At 33.1% G+C, this 20228-nt stretch overlaps 1 protein-coding gene across 5 annotated transcripts in view; it reads left to right on the top strand.

Moving 5' to 3' along the window:
- Window positions 1–20228, top strand: part of Patronin (calmodulin-regulated spectrin-associated protein patronin) — a 63529-nt gene that overhangs the window by 25577 nt on the left and 17724 nt on the right. For 4 of the 5 annotated variants that reach the window (XM_018517446.1, XM_018517445.1, XM_018517443.1 and 1 more), the window contains exons 2-6: window positions 14523–14618; window positions 17970–18185; window positions 18424–18878; window positions 19022–19137; window positions 19896–20006. In XM_018517446.1, the coding sequence (XP_018372948.1) occupies window positions 14523–14618; window positions 17970–18185; window positions 18424–18878; window positions 19022–19137; window positions 19896–20006 (994 nt within the window). The remainder of the gene's footprint in view (window positions 1–14522; window positions 14619–17969; window positions 18186–18423; window positions 18879–19021; window positions 19138–19895; window positions 20007–20228) is intronic. The other variant, XM_018517444.1, reaches the window with a different exon arrangement.

The raw sequence follows: 20228 nt of genomic DNA, 5'->3' as shown, positions 1-20228 counted from the left end.
TAAGCGTTTGATCCGCCATATTTAGAATGGTGTCCTGACTCTTGAGAGACTTTTGTGCACGGAAAGCTCGATTTTGCTGAATTATCTAAAAATTTAGCTACATATAGATCTGAAAATAATTTTGTTAGATTATCAAAATAATTATGTGGGAAACACTCAAGCATGATAAGTAATGCTGCAAAAAGTTTTGACATTCTTCAAAATCAATGTTTGAACGACCAGTTTTAATGTTCTAATTATTATTTTGATAGTCGAACAAAATTATTTTCTGTATCTATCTAAATATTTAGACTCTTCAGCAAAATTATTCTTTTCATATAAGTATGTATAACAAGAAACAAAAATAATTTCCACAATTTTTGTATCGATAAAATTTAAAATAATAAAATAATTAAAATAATTACACAATCTGTAGAAAAACAGGCGACAGGCCATAGTTTATCGATTTTTTACTCAGACACATCGAAAATATCGCGGTATTGCGTTTAATCGCGCAAGTGTCCCGGGTAATAGCATGCAATCAGGCCGATAATGAAAATTAATCTTAACCAAGAATATTATGCAATAACGCCAGGAATATGCACATTACCACGATGGATGGATCGATGCACGAACATAGCTCGTGATATCGTGTCACATCAGCTAACATATGTAATTGACCTGCTTTAATATTGTATGCGTTTGTGACACATGGTTTTCACGTTCCAAGAGAATTATGCTCGTCGTTCGAACCGTCATTGATTGACAAATGGTTGACTTTGATCCATTTAACTTCGATCGTTTATCGTGAGGTGAATATTGTTATTCTTTATGCATATACATATAGCGATGTACACATTTCTTCAAGGCACGTATTTATGTGTTCATGTTACCATTCCCAGAAGAACGCCTCGGGAGGATTTCGAGAGAATTTCACCGACTATCAATCTACCTATCCAGACGATTTGCAGAGCGATTTGTACGGACGATGCTTAACGTGTATTCGCGATGCGGTTGAATAGCGTCGTACGTGACAAGCGGAAAGAAAAAGAGTACACGGAAAAAACATTTTTGCTGAAGTATCTAAAAATTTAGCTAAAAACAGACCTAAAAATATAATTCTATTCTTTTAAACACTCTATCAAAATAATTATATAGAATGCTTAAGTTAATTGCTGGAATGTTTATATTTTTTATGGTATTATTGTGTTTCCTGTAATTATTTTGAAGGTTCAACAAAATTATTTTCAGATATGTTAAATTTTTCTAACCAAATTTTTAGATACTTCAACAAAAATGCTAACCAGCGTAGCTCTCTTTAATTTTGAATTTTTTATCAAGTTTCCAAAAACTGCTTCTTTAATTCAATATTTGTAAATATTTTATTAGCACTCACACACAGAATTAATATTCGACATCAGCTGCACGAAATTTTAAAATTACGGTTGTTTTTTTTACGATGACAGTTGTTTTCTTCTATTTCATAAAATATTCTCTCACGATTCTTTTCATGTCTGCAGTGTAGGAGTCAGTGTTGTAGTTGACCTCCATGGTTGTTTATATCTGTTGCCGCATACTCCATTTTTCGTTTCCAACATCGACCCTACTTCAACTGTGTTGCTGCAGCTGCTGTGAACTAGAATGCGACTGGGTTTCCTATTCCGATCTCATTTGTCGCATTTATTTCTTATTTGTCGAAAGTCCATGAAATTCGTGATGCATTTTTTCAATAAATATAAGTTTCGACATTTGTGAAATGTTGAGTGAAAATGGAGATATTAATATTTTTTAACTCAAACTTTCTCGATATCTTTTTTATACGTGAAATTTAAATTATTTCGATTTTGCTGATAAGAAATACATATAGATATTTATACTTTAAATTTTTTCTGAATTTATTGATAAATTATCAAATTATACGATCATGTTAAGTTGCAAGAGAAATGTATATTATGTTTTGAATAGGGAGTTTTTGTAATACCATTTATCTAGATACGGTGAACGGTAAGGTCAGGTTATCTTCTTAACAACTAATTAAGAAAAGGATAACGTGACTTTAGCGTTTACTGTATTTGAATTCACGTTGTTGCAAAAACTCCCTATTATTATCTCGAGTGTTAATTAACTTCGAAAAATGGAGCGTGATTTCACTAAACATGATTGAACTACAACGCGATTAACGCAGCATGTCTAATGGGAATTTATTGACATGGTTGCTAGGGCTCGATGCGGAATCACGTTTTTATAATAGACAGACGCAGGTGGAAATGGGTCAGGCCATGAGAGCAAGTTATCGCATCTATATGAACAATTGAACCATTGATAGTTGATGACTTGCTTGAATGGCGGTGCAGGAAGTGAAAGCGCGTTGCAAATCGTTTAATTTATATTTTTATAATTACCGTAGCAATATAGTATCCAATTCATAAAATCGCACAACTTATTAGACGATGTAACGTCTTTTAACAATGATTGTTTTTTTTGTTACGGAATGAAATAGATCTGATTAGAAGTATCAATCTTTTTAAGAATTAATATACGCAGAGATTTAAAATTTTACTGTCTGAACATAATTCTGTTGGACTATCAAAATAATTTTGTTGAAAATTTGAACTACTTACAAGAATATTAAAATTGTTTGCAGCATTGTTCATCATTTTAGTTTCCAGCATAATTATTTTGACGATTTAGCTGAAAAATCTTTTAACTATAACTTGTTAGAACAATTAATATGAAAATCGATATTTCTCTAATTGGCTTTATTTTATTCTTCCCGTATATTATCTTCACATATCTAAAAGCATTTCCCATCCTAGAAACTCTCCGGTTTCCTCCCTCCAGGTCCCTCCTACTGATGGAGCTCCATTCCTTCAGGTTAGCCTTATCAGCTTTCGCATGATTGTCTGCTGCGTTCGATTTCTCGCCGAGCTCTCACGAGGTTTGATCCGCCGATAATTTATCCCAGCATGCGAGGAGAACTAAGAACTCGCGTCGGGGAAGACAAAGAGCAAGACCACCGCCTCTTTCAATCGAGTAGACACATATATCTAATATCTAGATACCAGAAAAAATTCGACGACTCATGCCTCTAGGTCTTACCGCATCTGTGATAAAATAGCTTTCATTGCTTCTTTCAGTGAAAGCTATTATTGAGATTCATTGTCCGTCCTTATATTTAAGACCATCTTAAGAGATTGTAGGACTTGCATGCGCATGGAAAAAGATACTTTCAGTAAAATAATTAAAGGAGTTTGTAAAAACTTATTAGTTTTTTTATATTAATTTGTAATTTACCGTTTTCAGTAAAATACTTATGTTAATTGAGGACTAAAATACATTGAAAAACTTTAGAAAGGTGATCTTTAGAAATTTTGTGAGGAAATGGCACATAAAAATTGCAAAAAGTAATTTTATCAAATAATTAAAAGTGCAATTTGCAACTTTATGTGACATTGCAGCGTAATATCCGCATAATTAAGAATAAAGTACATATTTTGAATTATTTATACGCAGTTGTATATAAGGATTGATTTCTGTATCCATAAAAATAAAGTCTGACGTCGTGTCATATATCGTATCAATGACGTGTTTCATTTTGAACAGTGTCTGTTCTATTCTTCGTGAGACACGAATGGCTTGGCCGAACGAATTCCCAACGACACTATCGAAAAATCGATAACGCCTTCCCGATTCGACATTATGTGTTGGGAAAGCAGAACAATTTCGTAAAATTCTGTGTGTGATTGATGAATAAACTCTTTTTGATACAAAACATGATCGTAAATTACCAAATAAACACATTATTGCACATCATGAACCATTTTTATCGAGAGGATTTTGTACAGAATAGTAATTACAAATTAAATTCGCATGAAAACAATGTAAATGCATAGATTGCTTAGATTTGGATAGCTATAATGTATATTGAAGCATAACTTTATTGTAGTTTATTAAAATACTGCTGTATTTAAAATAAAACATTTGTTAGTAACACCTAATGAATGAATTAAAAGATATAGTTTAACTATGTTAATATTTAAACGCGTTTAATGCGAAAACTTTTTCCTAAATATGTAAAAAATATATTTCATTATTTATTATAATAATAAAATAATAAAATGTAATTTTTTTTCTGAAGTCATTTCATTCTGATATATTTTAACTCTCTCTCTCTCTCTCTCCTGATTACTAAATAATTTTATAATAAAACGATCTAAATTTGCTGGTGTGAAGTTGGCACCCCATTTTGAAAAAATCGATATTTTATACACAGTTCCGTTTGCACCCACAATAGTTCTACAGTTTCTGCTAAGTTTTAACAATAGTTCCGCTGATTTAACTAAAAAAAAAAATTATATAAATGGGGTGTCAACTTCGCGTGGCACCCCAAGTATCGCAAAAATTAATTTTTATCACGAAATTCTAAAGTTCTCGAAGAGTTCTACAGTTCCTGATAGGTTTCATCGACAGTTCCGGCCTCTAAGTATTTTTAAACAATTTTTTAATGTCAGAGCTGGCACCCCACAAGAGTAAAGTACTACGTAACAGCCAGTAGAACTGTAGGAAAATAGCAAAAAGTCGGCGAGACCGTTACGCGGTACTTTACTCTTGCGGTGGGGTGCTGGCTCTCACTTTAAAAAATTGTTTAAAAATACTGAGAGGCCGGAACTGTCGCTGAAACCTATCAGGAACTGTAGAACTCTTCGAGAACTTTAGAATTTTGTGATAAAAATTAACTTTTGCGATATTTGGGGTGCTACGCGAAGTTGGCATCCCATTTATAAAATTTTTTTTTTTTGCTAAATCAGTGGAACTATTGTTAAAATTTAGTAGGAACTGTAGAACTATTGTGGGTGCAAACGGAACTATGTATAAAATATTAATTTTTTCGAAATGGGGTGCCATCTTCACACCGGCTCTAAATTTTCGTTTTGACAAATAGTAATCTAGATAGAAATTCAACGCAGATATTATTTCATTTTTTTACACACTTTTGTGGATGACCTAAGACTAAACGTGAGATTTACTTTGGCTTGAAGTTTTGCGCGAAAGAAAGTGCAACCGTGACAGGAAGTTGGGAACAGTTTGTTTGATTCCGACGAGCACTTTGCAAGGAGAACATCCGGCGCCGCAGTTCAATCCTATATTTCTTTGCTTCTCTTTCTAATGTTTCTCGGTAAATCCGTAACTATACGAAAGTCGTGAACGCGTATACAAACAATTCGCGGATATCCTTTTTTGTCTGGATGTCAGATCGGTCGACGTCAGTGTCTTGCAGACGTCTTTTTCTCTGTATCTATATTTATCGAATAAAAGAATTTAAAGTCATAAAGTTCGTACTTGATAGTAATAAATGTATGTTTCTTTGAATGCTGTGTTATTTTTAAACTCTTGAAATTTAGACTTTATACTTATATAAATTATGAGATTTATACGGATATAATTAACAAATATAATTTATATGTTAAGTAGTATATTTTAAAAACTTGTTTACACTTATTTACATTTATTTTTTAAACATTAAAGGCAACATTTATATAAAAATGAAAAAAATTAACCTTTGTACAAATTTTCTTTTACTTCGATATTATTTTTTATTAAAATCATATATCACAGAATCAGAAGGGCATCTTTTTCTGTTATCCAGTTTTATACGAGTTGTAATTTCCATTTAATACTCCTCTCGACAGACGTTTCCTAAAAGAATTATGCGTCAGCGAAAGACGTCTCGAGTTGTCTGCATACTTGATAGGATCAATGTAATCCAAGTCGGAAATAAATCGTGAGTACACGATATATAAAGAGAGACCCAAACAACAAGATAGAGTATTATCCTTAACTTCTTTATTCTTAATTTTTTATTATCTTGTCTTTTTGCTGTTACCATTTGCAAAAATAAAATGATTGTCTCCACTAAAGAATATTTAACAATTTTTTCAATCGTGACTTTATCTGAATTTATAATCCATATTAAATCTATGTAATTTAGAAATTCGATAAGAGAGAGTATATGAGAAAAAGGATTTAAAAAATTATATATTGAATATATATTGACAGAAAAAAAAATATACATAGAAAAAGGAACATAAGGATAGACAGTTTTTTGTAGGTATTACGACTTTGCAATTGTAGTTTCTCCTCCTATTTGTCCTCAAATTTTTCTTCGCTTTGAACGATGCGCGAAGTTTCTTCGCTTTGGACGATGCGAGAAGTTCAAGATATACCTTCAGGGAATTTCCGATGAGATAGTCGAAGAGATCATGCTTACTTTGAACAGGCGACCTCTAAAGATGGAGGCCGAGAGAGATCCGTGGGCTCTCGTAATAGCTCTGCATCCATCTAGTTGTCTAGGCACTACCACCTTATGTTCTACTGTATACAAACCTACTTGTAGCTGCAGGCGAACTGGGTGGAAGTCATTCCTGGCTAGAAAGTGCGTGTCACTTTTTTGTGTAAAGAAAAATCTGCATTAAAATAGATATTTTCATATTATCATGACTTTCTTCATATTTTTCGTAAAATACTTTGAAACTTTTAATTTCCTGATTTCCGATGAATTTAAGAAAAAGATTTTTTTAATGTAAGATATACGAAAAGTTATTCTATTACTTACAATACTATAATCTAACTTTAATTTAAAAAATTTGATTTTTATATTTTATTAATGTGCAACTTTTGAAAATCAAAATTATATGCAAGATCGTATAATGGACATTTTATTACATTAAAACCTGTTATACTTTTTTTATGCATGCTGCATGATGAATTTTAAATTGATACGTGTAAAGACGATTGATATAATTTCTAATTTTAGCGAATCAAAATTTGGTCTTTTATTTAACGATTTTTTCTGTCAAGTTCATCGCGTGCGTTTAAAATTAAAATTATATTATAAGTTGTTACTTTAGTCTAAATTCTTTGGAGTAAAATCTCACTTTGAAGAGTGAAAATTGAGCCAGTCTTGAAAAAGAGTGGCTTTGTTATTAATTTTTAAGAGTGAAATTTTAAGTGACAATTCCTTTTAAAAATTTTAAAGAGTAGAATCTATGAATTGCATTATATTAATTTTTCTTACAATATTATGTTAGATTTTCTTCAGCGTGATCGTCGGTTACGCCATTGATTCTAATCGCGAAACGCGACGCCGTCGGGATCTATCGTCTTTCACTGTGTTCGCTTCGACTGGCCTTATAGCCTGACCTAAACCGCGCCTAAGTGTGCGTTCACGTGCCTCGCAAATAGTCCGATAAATTCCACAGGATTATACGCAGCCGAGAAATACATCGAAGGAAAGACCGCTGCAGGTGGCTGCAGCTAGAGATCCTATAATCAGAGTTTGGCGAATGTGGACCAAAAATGGTGGATAGAAAGAGATAACAGATATTGCTTTCTCGTATGCGCAAAAACTGTTTGAATACGTGATAGGCAATACGTGACGACAATGCCTAAAGAAACCAATCGAGTTGATCAATTGGCCGAATTGTGCAATTGTAATTTGCTAATTTTCTCTTTGTCCGAGATCTCGGAACGATTTCTAACCTCTGAGACAGGTTTTACTCATCTGCTTGTAGCTATCTATCTCTTTCTTTTCTTCGCACTCGTTTTCCAACAATGTACGAAGCTATCCGAAGAATATCGAGTGGACCAAGGTGGAGAACTAATCAGAAGTTGTGCTCGCTTTCGCCAAACTCTGATTATAGGATCTCTAGCTGCAGCTAGCCTGCAGCGACGAACGCAATCATGACTGAGCAAGTTTGATTGAAGCTTTTAAACGCTCGTTACAATCACGCACTAAACGTTTCTGTTTCCGGAAGTAACGAGGACGAGAGAATCCATGTGGGAGAATTTATGAATTGTTTTCAATCCCACGTGTTTTTTTTTTTGCATCTTTTGCGGAAACTCCGCCTTTTCGTTACCTTGAATTAGAAAAAAACATCGTAATTAAAAAAATATACGCGCGAAATTGATGTCTGAGGAGAATAGTTTAAAAATGTGTGACACACTTGATTCTATCATGTTGTTTTGTAATAGACTTGAATCTTTTTTCGTGAAATATTCTTATTTAAAAAATTAAGCAAGCTGGATGTTATAAAAGAAATCGTATTTTGTATATTTCACTTGGCGAGTAGCTTTGTTGTCACGTAGAGCTTTGTGATATATTGTGCGGATTACCATTTCGTATTTTCTTGGATTCTTATCTACCATGCGACTGTATTCGCCTACTTTGCATTTCTCACATCCAACTGCGGTGAGATGCGTATTTTTCTCGGGTGTGCAACGTCGCGTGGGCAATGCCCATGGCCGAAATCCATATTGAGAACTTCTACGGATTTCACATCGTGTTTCTTTGACGATTGCATTAAGTCAAGTCGCAGGTATTAAAAATATAGCACAGGTATTACAAATATGATGATAAAACTTTTTTACTCGGAGCGTTGCATAATTTAATTTGTTTATTGCGATATACGAGAGAAAAAGATTTTAATATTATATTTTAGATGTATCACAATAAATCTTTCATTGTGTAAATTTTACATCAAAATTTGGAAACAAAAAGAATGTAATGCAAATTGTAACTCGATATAAAAATGTTATTTGCATAAAAAAAAACTCACTTTACTTCCAAGTTGTTTCACTTCTAACAAGAAATGTGAGAAATGTTCTTAATTGTTAGAATGTATCTGTACAGAAATGTTCATAGAAAGTTTCTATATAACATCTATGATTCATCTATAAATTTTGCTAACATGTAATTTGCGTGCCACGTATAAGCAATTAATCCTTAAAAGGCAAGCTGCGAGCGCCATATATGATTCAAGAGTGAACTGATTTGCTAACGAGCGGATACATACTGAAATACTTAGCCAACAAAGCTTAAACTTCCTGCTGCCTGATTATTAGACTGTGCATTATCTCTGCACGACGATTACTTCTCGATCAACGTTTTTACTGTTCTCGCTTCTCTTCCAAAAGTAGTTGCTCTATTTTTATTCCATGCATCTAACTTTTACATTTACTTTGTGACGTATTATCGGACGAATATCGGCAATTAAAAATAATTGCTTCTATTTTATTTATATCCTGCTAAATTATATTTTGCAGTCAGGAGAAAATGTAAATTTTTTTAATTTCACTAAATTGATAAATTGCACAGATATACAGAGAGAAAAAAAAAGACTATTCTTAAATCAACCATAGTAAACTCATATATAAGCAAAAATATTGTAATCTTGCTTTAAAAATTTTAGTCTTGAATTTATATTGATATAAGATTTTTAATTGAGCAAGTCTTGAATTAAGTGCAAAGTAATACTTTGCACTTAATTCAAGACTTGCATCAAAACAAATTTAATCAAATCAAGATTGATATCTTTGAAGCAACATTATAATATTTTTGCTTATATACGAGTATATTATGATTGATTTAAGAATAGTCTTTTTTCTGTGTAGCATAACGAAGATGTAACATTGTTGTATAAGTCTGACATGAAAATTATTTTTGAGTAATTTTGTCATCCGTTTCTCTCTGGTTATAGCGATTTAGATGCCTCAGGAAAGCTTTGCAACGTAAGTCATTTATATAAATGAAAATCGACGTTTCCGCGGATGTCTTACTCGCGTTTTTATTGTGAAATTGATCTGGATCGCAGTAGAGTACCGGTGGATCTCGGATGAGCTAATAAAGATCGATGACGCGGCTGATGGTCGTGGATCACCGATCCGAGACCGTCGTCTTCTCCCTCTACAGTTAATCGGATCGATCGAATCCGAATTGCCAGTTGTTGTACGTAGCGCAGTATTCCGTGTCGTGTCATCGCAACCAGTTGTTAGCGATGACACGGCTTCTTTTTATAGACAAACGTAAACGTCATGTACGCGCACGTGCGTGCGTGCGTTGCTTCGGTGAATCGGTTCCTGCCAGACACGTGTGCTAGTTTACATACGCGAAGCATATACAGGGTGACTCCTGAAGAGGGAGGCAGCACTTCAAGCACTTAGGATCTTTCGAGCAATCTGAAGTTCGGTTATTAACGACAATCTCTCTCTCGAGATGTTAATAGTTTTGAGTCATGGAATTTGTAAATAAAATCCTCCGCGTATTAATTTTCCTAAAATGCGACTAAATAAGGAAACTTTAATCTCTCTCTTCAAGTAATTTTATAAGTGAACTTCATTATATTTCTATTTTCCTAGAAATTGTAATAAAGAAGAGAAAAAGATGATTTCGTAAACTTTTTTTTAATTTAGATGGAACTAATTTTATGGAAAATTTATATCAACTGAGACTTTTTTTTTAAATTTACATAAACTGAAATAGTTTTGTAAGACACTTTATATATTTGCATTACGTGCAACATTCAACCGTTGCACACATAATAAGAAATAAATTTAATTTAAATAAACGTGACGGAAACGTTGAGTACTGCAATTTTGCCAGAGGACTTGTCGATCACGACGATCGATTTCGAACTGATTTCTTTCTCTCTTCACAATTTACGCTCATAATACTCGATGGAAAGGCATGTTAATAGCACGTAATTATATACTGCGATTCAATCGAACGATCGAATGATCGCGGAGATAAACGAAGAACGGAATAATCTTCGTGGCATTAATCTAGAAAGGATTACACGGTTCAATATTTCAATCGATCAATCAATCGAGTTCGACAGGATTATGTAACAAAAATTGAAATATTCCATTAAATAACTTTTTATATTATCGCTCATAAAATAAAATAGTAAATAATAGAAACTAGAAATTCTGATTCAAGATTTGCTTCGCTTAATTTGCAGCGAAATAAACAAGAAATTATTATTTTTTTATTTTTGCGAAGGATGAAGCATATATATTTTTTTAATTTATTTCATAAGAGACAAAAATATTTTATGTTGAAAAACTCGACATAAAAAGACAACAAATGTTAAAAAAATAGCAAGTCTCTTAAATTTCAAGGAAGCAGCAGCTTTTCTAGATGTTATTGTATTTTCATGTATAATTTTTCTTGTCTATTATTACTTTTTCTGTATTTTTACAATAAATGTTGCTTCTATTTTTTTTTATTTGTATATTTGTAAAAGTGAAACCGTTTTATCAAAATTTACCGAAATACGTGTAAATCACATTTGTGCTTAGATCCTTCATCGTCCTCGCTCTAGCTGGATATATAAAATCATCGCAATCTCTTCCTTATTTCAATTTCACGGTTCGAAAAATTCTAGTCGAAACCGGCACATCTTTTCGGCGCGACTGACGTCAGAAATTCTATACGTTGCATATGGAAATTGATTGATAGTTCAACATTTTCCGGAACTGTTATTATAGGTGTGTGGCAACGAACCGCTCCCATGTGGATAATATACGTGCTAAGATAACATTGTTACCCAGGTAGCAACCGATAATCGATGCCCCGATATGGTAAACTGCCACTTTTTTATTAAAGCAGATGATCGGTACAGCGTGTCATTCAGTCGCGTGCTGCAATTGCCTAGCTGATGAACATCAGTGATAAAATCGTTCAAGTTTATCCTGTGCGGTAGAAAAATATTATCACTGTGCAGCGAGCTTTTTTCGTGACATTTATTTTCAGATAGACGTAATAAAAATGTTTTACAATTATATTTAAAACTCAGTATCAGGCTACTCCTTGCAATCTGATGAAGTGAACTGCCATGCTCATGAAATATTGACATTTAACGATACATCAAGACATGGAGTATTTTCCATTTGATGACACAAGTCAACAGAAATCTCTGTTACTGATTGAATACCAAGATAGAATGATGTTTGTGTCAACTGGTATCACTAAATGGAAAATACCTATAATATGGAGATAACCTGTAAATTGTGGCTTCTTGAAGAAAACACCTGGGAGCCTCAAAAGAATTATATATAAAATTATCATCTATAATTCTATATTACGAGAACTAGTTAATAAAGAACAGATATTTTGCTGACATTTGCAGACATTATATTTTTTATACCACTCATTATTGATTTTTTAATATCTTTATTTTCCTGCTATTTTTCATCATCTTTTTTTCTCTGATCTGGGAAAGGTCATCCTAGAATTTTTTTTATTTATTTCCGCGTCAAGCAGTAAAATTAATTAGAAACACGTTCTTTAATATTGAAAAATTGTCTGTTATAAGACAGAGAATTGAAACAAGTAAAAACTGTAGGGAACTATTTTGCGACGATAAAACTTGAATGAGTCTCAAAGTTCGCCGTTGTCGACGTTATCAATCTAGCCATGGTGAATGATTACCGCAGCGGAGCGTTTTTTTACAGGAGGCCACTTTAATCTTTGTAACACGCGGTGCGACGTGACCTCATACGACGACCACTCCCATCCTCCCTAGCCCTGCAGGTTTCGTTTCTCTTCCTTCCTCTTTTTCCGTTCCCGTTCGGTGCCACTCGACAAATTGATTAGGCGTGCAATTTTGCGTGCCAAGCTGCCGCCCGCCTCCCAAGAAAGTTCTCTGCGAGGAATTTAGAAGCTCGAGGGACACGCCACGACCCGTGGCACGACCGCGTTGACTTTGACTTCTATTTTCGACACTTGTCTCTGTATAAAGTATCCTTTTAAAGAAACTTATACGACAGAAGTCACACCGATCAAATAGATATGTTCGACAGAAAATTTTTAAGTAAATATCTTTTTTTACATGATTTCAATTTATTGTTATAAATTGCGATCTGAAAGTCTGTCTTGAATAGAAAAGACAAGATTCGTGTAAAATTTCAAGTTTAAAGCTGATGCGACGTGAAAGTTCTAAAAGTCTTCCTGATGTCGAGAATATTAATGCCATTTTTGACTTTCCTTCTCATCCAAGCGTATATTATAGGAAGTATAAAACACGCAAGATAATTAAGTCGAGCCAGGGAGATCAATGAAATCAATGTGAAATCTGAAAACATATGAGATAAAGAATTACTTAAATTTCACAATGATATATACGGCACACTTTTCATGTCTGAGCGAAATAATGCGGCAACTCGCATTCTATGCATTCTATGTTTATAAATACAGATAGTATAAGGAACTTAGAACTTTAACTTCGCTTAATTACAGTGTGACACTAGTAATTTCTTGCTCTAATGATTTGTTGTCAGAGAGAATTTCCTTTTGCGGAACAACATAAATCTCTGGTAATTAAAGAGAACGAGAAAGGGAAGGGATTTATATGCTAGAAGAATTAAGATAGAGGATGCTTTCCATTTAGTGACACAAGTCGATACAGATACATCGTTCTCTTTTTCTTAATATTTAGAGAACAACAACGATAAAACGACATTTGTGTAAACTTGTGTCACCAAATGGAAAGCACCTATAGATGTTTTGAACTAAAGAACTTAATACAAGCTGTAGAAATAATGAGAAATGTATGTGTATATTCAAAAATATTAAGAGTTTATATCGAAGATTTAATCTAGAATATATAGATTGTGAATCTTTCAACGTTAATAGTCTTTAAACTAAAGAATCTATACTATTCAGAACATAATTAAATTAGCATTTGCGATATCACGAATTTGTGAAGAGTGTAATACGTGAAAATAGACTCTTATATAATAAACATTTTTTAAATAAAAATTTATGATCCATCCAAGAAGGTATTGATCTCTAAAATAAGCTTTTATGCTAATTTATTTAATTGATACTTGCGCCGAAATCATTTCGATAATTAATACCTTAAATAAATGTAAAATTCATGCAATAGAAATTTTTCTAGATTGAATGATTTTTTTCTAAAAAAAGTAGCATACTCGATAAGACGCTCTACACTTCCTTGGCTTACAATCCGGGATGTCGAGAACCAGCTCAAGTGGCTCGTAAAGCGGCTTATCTTACTGCTAGGTGAAAGGCACGGGTGCGAATGGAAGCGAGAATAGGGTGAAGAGACGGTCGTGATCAATAACTGATAGTCAATTATAATTTATGAATATATTTCTTAACAGAATTAGATCCATTTCGAATTGCAGCAATCAGAATATGTAATAAATTTACATCACTTTGCAAAAAATCATATAGCAATTTGCATAAGAAGAATCTTTAAAGCTTAAAAATTTCACTTTCAAAATTCCATTAAACTTTTTTTTTGATGCTTCTGTGAGGCCAAGTGATGCTATTTCCAAGTCGTTCAGAATTTACAAAAAAGATTTTAATATTGAAATTATACGTGAAGTTAAAAAAGAATTCGTTTCAACTTTGCTTAAGATTTTCTGAAAGTTAAAAACATTTTTTTCAATGCTTAATTTAAAGTGGCTTTTTAAATATTATTAACAAATGTATTTATATAGTATTATATAAAATATACAGTATTTTGATTCCTATTAAAGAAAATAAAAAACAAGAACTTAATTAAAAAAATTGATTTAATTATCAAGCTCATTAGAGATACAATTTTCTAATTAAGTTCTTGTTTTTTAAATGAAAAATTTTTTTATGCTGCGAAAAATATTTGAAAAATTGAGTTGAAGAGAAGCGGTATTTAAATGTATTTCCTTCTTTATTTCCTATTCTCTCTTTTTTGTTTCAGGCCAAACAACGTGCCTCCGTAAAATGGCTCCTGTCGAAGGCATACAACAATCGAGTGCCAGAAAAACTTCGCGACCCCTATTATCGTGATCATGAGGTAAGCTTGTTTTTTTACAATGCTTTGTTAACGAATTCTTTTACATTTAAAACTTTAAAAAGTTTCTGAGTTTCATGAAATACATTTTATTAATATTAATAAAATTTTACATTATATGTGTGCTGTGTATAATTACAAATTGAAAGTAATTTTTGAAATAATAAATTTGCTATGGAGAATTGTATAAAGCTTATGATATGTATTTACAATTTTAAGAGAGTTTCGTAATAATGCATATCTATAAGAAAATGAATTTTTCTTAACAAGTAGGAAAGATCTATTTTCTCACAAACAAATTCTATTATGATTTTTTTACCTACATTGATTTTATTTACAATCGATAGTGTCTTGAAATCTTACTTTGTAGTTTGTAGCACACGTCATTATTTCGAAAGAAAATATCTGTTTTCTCACAAACGAATTTTATTATGGATTTTACGCATTGATTTTTTTACAGTTGCTATTGCGATTGGCTTCCTTTCATAACGATATCAATAAATTTTTCTTTTTGCTTCAAAGTATCTTGAAACACTCTACTTTGTAATACACATCATTATTTCACGGAGAAAACAATTCTCTTTCGTCGTGAAAGGCGGTGCTGGAAAATTATTAAAGTATCTATGCAGCTAGAAATGCTAATAATGCTTTTGCCAGTACAATATCGCGTTGGCTCCGATGAGAACGAAGGAAAGTGGTGTTACAGATTACATTGTCAATAGCTTACTTTACGCTACTTCGGGAACTCACAGAGAAAATGTAGCTGAGACTTCCATGGTTGAAGTTCCGTGAAACTTTACGAAAACTGAACTTTATGCTCTCCTCCCACGAGGATGTCTGTCATCAATGTCTGTTTATATGAAATGTATTCAGGGAAAGCTGTTCAAAAGAGAACCTGATTTATACACTAAGAAAAAAATATAATAAATTTTAATAAAATATTTATTTGAATGGTGCCAACTAAATATTTACTTGCAGTAAATAAATATTTATCCAATCATCAAAAGAAATGATAATTAAAAAATTAATTTAATGATTCTTGTACTAAATAAATATATCTTTGTATTTAGTTCACATTATTTAAACAAATAATTTATTAAAACTTAGTATATTTTATAATGTAGAATGTGCACTAGAAAAAGAATCTGGTTGCATTGATTGGAATTCTGATTGAAAATAAACGAATCAGAATTTTCTGATTGAATTATAATTTTATTTGATATAATCAGAATTCTGACTAATCAGAATCTTCTGATTTGTTAATTTTTAATTAGAAATTTTTCTCAATATATCAGCTGTTTTTATTTTCTATAAATAGTCATTTTCTATAAATTTGTAAATTGCTTTTAAAACACTCGCTGTTCACGATGACCAAATGATACTACAATATGATATATTAACTCTGAACGAGTCATGACGAGATTTTGTTAGAATCTGCTCCTTGAAGATATGGATTGACTCAACTTGAGATAGCTCGAATATTCTCGTGAAATAAATGTCGAGACATGTGAAAAATGCTTTCCTTTTCTGTGAAATGCACATGTGTAAGAATTACGTCAATACTTTCTATTAAAAGTTTCTCTGAAAAATACGGAAGTCAGAATATTTGAACGTAGAATTTTTTGCTTTATATTAGGTATTATACAAGAATATTTTATGCTATATTTTCATATTCTTTTGTGTTTTCTATCTCTTCTGAGTTTTTGATAAAAGGGCAGCTGTATATATTTGTACATTTGTCACAAAAGAAAGTCTAGATATTTTTGTAATGTCCCAGAAGAAGCATCTTTTTTTTTTGAAGTCAAAGTTTGAAAATATTTCCGTATTTTGAAGATACGCGATCTTTACGTAAATTTCTCGTAATCATAAAAGCGCTTTTTGCTTTTTATGATTATGAAAATGTACATGTTCGTAAAATAAGGAAGCTTAAATATTCTCATGAAATAAAGACGAACAAGGCATTCAGGGAACTTACACAGCTGCAGTTTAAGGATTATAAATATTAAACGAGACTTAGAAAAGAAACTGAAGATAAACTGCAATGTAACTACTTTTGTACGAAGATGAGTAACGATCGCCGACAATATTTTTACTTCAAATTTTTCGTTCGTTTCTTTGCGCACCGACAATATAATTATATTTATTAAATCGACAGTACGCTAGGAATCCTGGTGCTTACTATCTTTCAATTATCTCTGCTTCGCGTATTTTTTATCGTTTGCTCAGTAATTTCGCACAAAAACTTTTACAGATCTTCTTTTTGATATTTCGTTCTATATTGTAATTTTCTTGCGCGAAATGAACATTCCTCGCTTCAGCGTTGATCTAAATGCTGCTTGTTTAATCTAACAGAATCTACGTTAAAATAATATGTTACAAAATATTATTTGAATGCGAACTTAGTGTTTCGGAGTTGTTTGATTTTAAAAATAATTAAATTAGTTTTGCCCAAGTAAATTTTAGAAAAAAAAATATTTTTCTTATTTAAAAAGGAAACAAAGTTCTACTATTTTTATATGTGTATATTTTGTTTTACCTTACACTCTTATGGTTGTAAATCTATACATAAATGAGATAACGAATTATGCAATAAGCAATATAATAGGAAAATAATAAGTAGAACTTTATATATAAAATTTCAATTTACTTGGTTCTTCGTTCTTTATTATTCATACTTCGTTCTTTCTTCATTGTTCTTTGTTCTTTCTTCTTCATCCTTTCTTTTTCGTTCTTCGGTGTCTACAGTCTTTTTTGCTTCAATTCGCTTTCTATAGAAGTCTTCATGGTGGATTCGAAGTATCTGATCTTGTCGGCTACCTCGGATACTGGATGCTACTTGAAATAATGCTTTCGCATCCTTCGGCACGAATACAGTCATCGCAAAAAGCGAACAAAAGATTATTATGAAGACAAGGTCGTTCTTCCCCTCCGTTTTCTTTGAACTCGATCATCTGTGGCACTTTCACTGTGCTAAGTTCTCTAGACAGAAAAATACTTCAATGATTCATCATTATAAATATCATTTATCATTGAAAACGCTAATCATATAATTATTGACGCATAAAAAATTTATAGAATAAAAATATTTTTGGATCTTTTGTATTATGCGTAAAAAAGTGTATAAAAAGATTTTATATATATTTGTCAAAATATATTTAGAATTTATGTATTAAAAATCTTTAAAATATATCTAGATTTAATACGATGATTTATCTAGTTTTAATTGTATATAAAATCGCACAATTATATATTTGCGGAATTATTTAAATCTAAACTAATTACGTGGACATAGTGGTTTTGGATTTAATTTGTATAATTATCTGTAATTTTAGAGATAAATTTTGATGTTTACAGGAACAAGAGCATTTGAAACCGCAAATCGTACACGCGCTTTCCAATGCGGAGCTCTACTGCCTCGCGCTGGCCAACATATACTCGGATCCTAACTATCACAATCAGAATCACTACGGGATCCTGCAAGCCTTGGCCAGGAAAGGTGTCTACGTCGCGGAGCAGAACAATACTCAGCTCACCGAAACGATCCTCATTCAAAATTCACCACTTAAGATGGTAAGCTTACCAGTGCACATGTAACGTGCACACAGTCTATACGTTTCCTCTTCTCCAAGACATTTGAACATCTTCAAGTGTCGAGAAGTGGCATTCTAAAATTGCTAGAAAATATTAGTATAATTTATCCATGATATCTTCAAGAAGCTGTATAAATCCTATTACATAAATATCTTATTACGACAGATCGTGTAAAATTATTTTAATCGATGCTAATAATATCTTTGTCTCGTTACAGTCCGCGCATATGGCTGTGATAGAAGGCCTGATGGTCTTGTACGCGAAAGAGGTGGTGACGGGAGACCGGGTGGTCTCGGCGATACAACGGTTCGATCCCCAGGCCGAGGTGGACGTGCCGTCGGATCATGAGAAGGGTCTCTTGCTCTGGATCAATCACGCGTCGCACGCGCTAATTGCCAAGATTCAGAGCGAGGAGGGTGGTGGCGACAAGACGCGGCTGCCTGAATTACCCGCTGCCAAGGACTTTCAATCCCTTTGCGACGGTGTCGGCCTGGCGGCTGTTGTAGCTTTCTACTGTCCTAGCGAACTCAATTGGATGGAGATTAGGGTGTCGAAAAGACCTTCGGTAGCGGACGCACTGCACAATCTCTCTCTGGTGCACGCGTTCTGCGTCAAATGCCTGCCCTACTCGATTTTCCACATGCAGCCTGATGACGTTACGTACATGAGAGGGTGCGTTAATCTAATTAAATTCGAAATTACACTTGTATCGCGCAGTGAATATTTTACAAATCTCACAATATATTGTATTGATTTTGAAAAAGATAATTATTAACTGTCCTTTTCCTTTTGATTATTCTTGTCATAATTTTTAGGTCGATGAAACAGAATCTAGTGGTCTTTCTGGCTGACATGTACAACGTCTTGGAGATTCATCCAGCGAAATGCGTGCGCTATCCTGGTGAGGAGCGGGCGATGCAATACCTAGATGGTACGTAGACATTTTACGATATGGAATGAGACTGTTTATTAGAAGCAGATTTGCGCGACAATATGTGGTATTCGAGCTATACTTCAATGAGAGCGAGAAAGAGAGAGAGAAAGAAAGAGAGAGGAGTTGTGAAAATTGGTGGTGGATAAATGTGATTGGTGGAGGCTGCTGTACACTGGACTTTTATACCCGTTCTATTATTTATTTTATTATACTTTCCTCCATGAAAAACCTATTACTATTGCAGGGAACGTACATTATATGTAATTTTGTCCTAAATTACACAGATTAATTGAATTATATTGAATTACAAATTAATTCAATATACCGTGAAATAATTCGAATAAATAAATCATCAATACACTGAATATCAATGAGGAATGTTGCTTGCAATTGTAATGGTATCACGCTTTTTATCAGTGTCAATACACACACTCAATATCTCAGTCTCTTGATCCGGATTCTCCTCCCCGAGAGCAGCGACTAATTATATTATTTCCATTCGATACCAATTGACCTTTTTTGCGAATGCGAACAACAATGAGGTCGCCGCTGCAACGGGCAAAGAGATATGATATACCAGCCAAACTTACGAACTTACCTCCACACGCAGCACTTAATCTACAACTGTAATATTTCCATATATTTCTATGGCGTAACTTCTTGACGCTTGACACGACAACGCTATCCTCGCCTTCTTCTTTCGTCAACTTCCGGTTGCCCATGAACCACATGATACGGCGCGGCGACGGGTGCAGCCTGCCCGCGCAATAGTCATGGCGTAGCTCATAAGAGAAGCCTGCCACAGTCTATAGCTCCGATACCTGATCTGAGAAGCAACCTCTCCGTAACCGCGCCAGGTTTCACAGGTATCCACACGTTACCACACAAAGAATCAATCTCATATCTAGGTGGTCGTCTACCTTTGCGAGTCGCGTTTCCGTGGACTGATATTGCCGTTTTTTAGAATGTCTCGAAGGGATCAACGACTTAATCGCCTTATCGCGCTGCCATTCATGTATGTAGGTGTGCCAGGTCACCCACATTTAATGCGACGCACACTTATTCTGTTATAGACAGTGTATATAATA

The sequence above is a fragment of the Trachymyrmex cornetzi genome, unplaced genomic scaffold, assembly GCF_001594075.2.
Source record: "Trachymyrmex cornetzi isolate Tcor2-1 unplaced genomic scaffold, Tcor1.1 scaffold687, whole genome shotgun sequence".
NCBI lineage: Eukaryota > Metazoa > Arthropoda > Insecta > Hymenoptera > Formicidae > Trachymyrmex > Trachymyrmex cornetzi.
The sequence above is the reverse complement of the archived record's forward strand: the minus strand, read 5'-3'. Positions and strand labels throughout refer to the sequence as shown.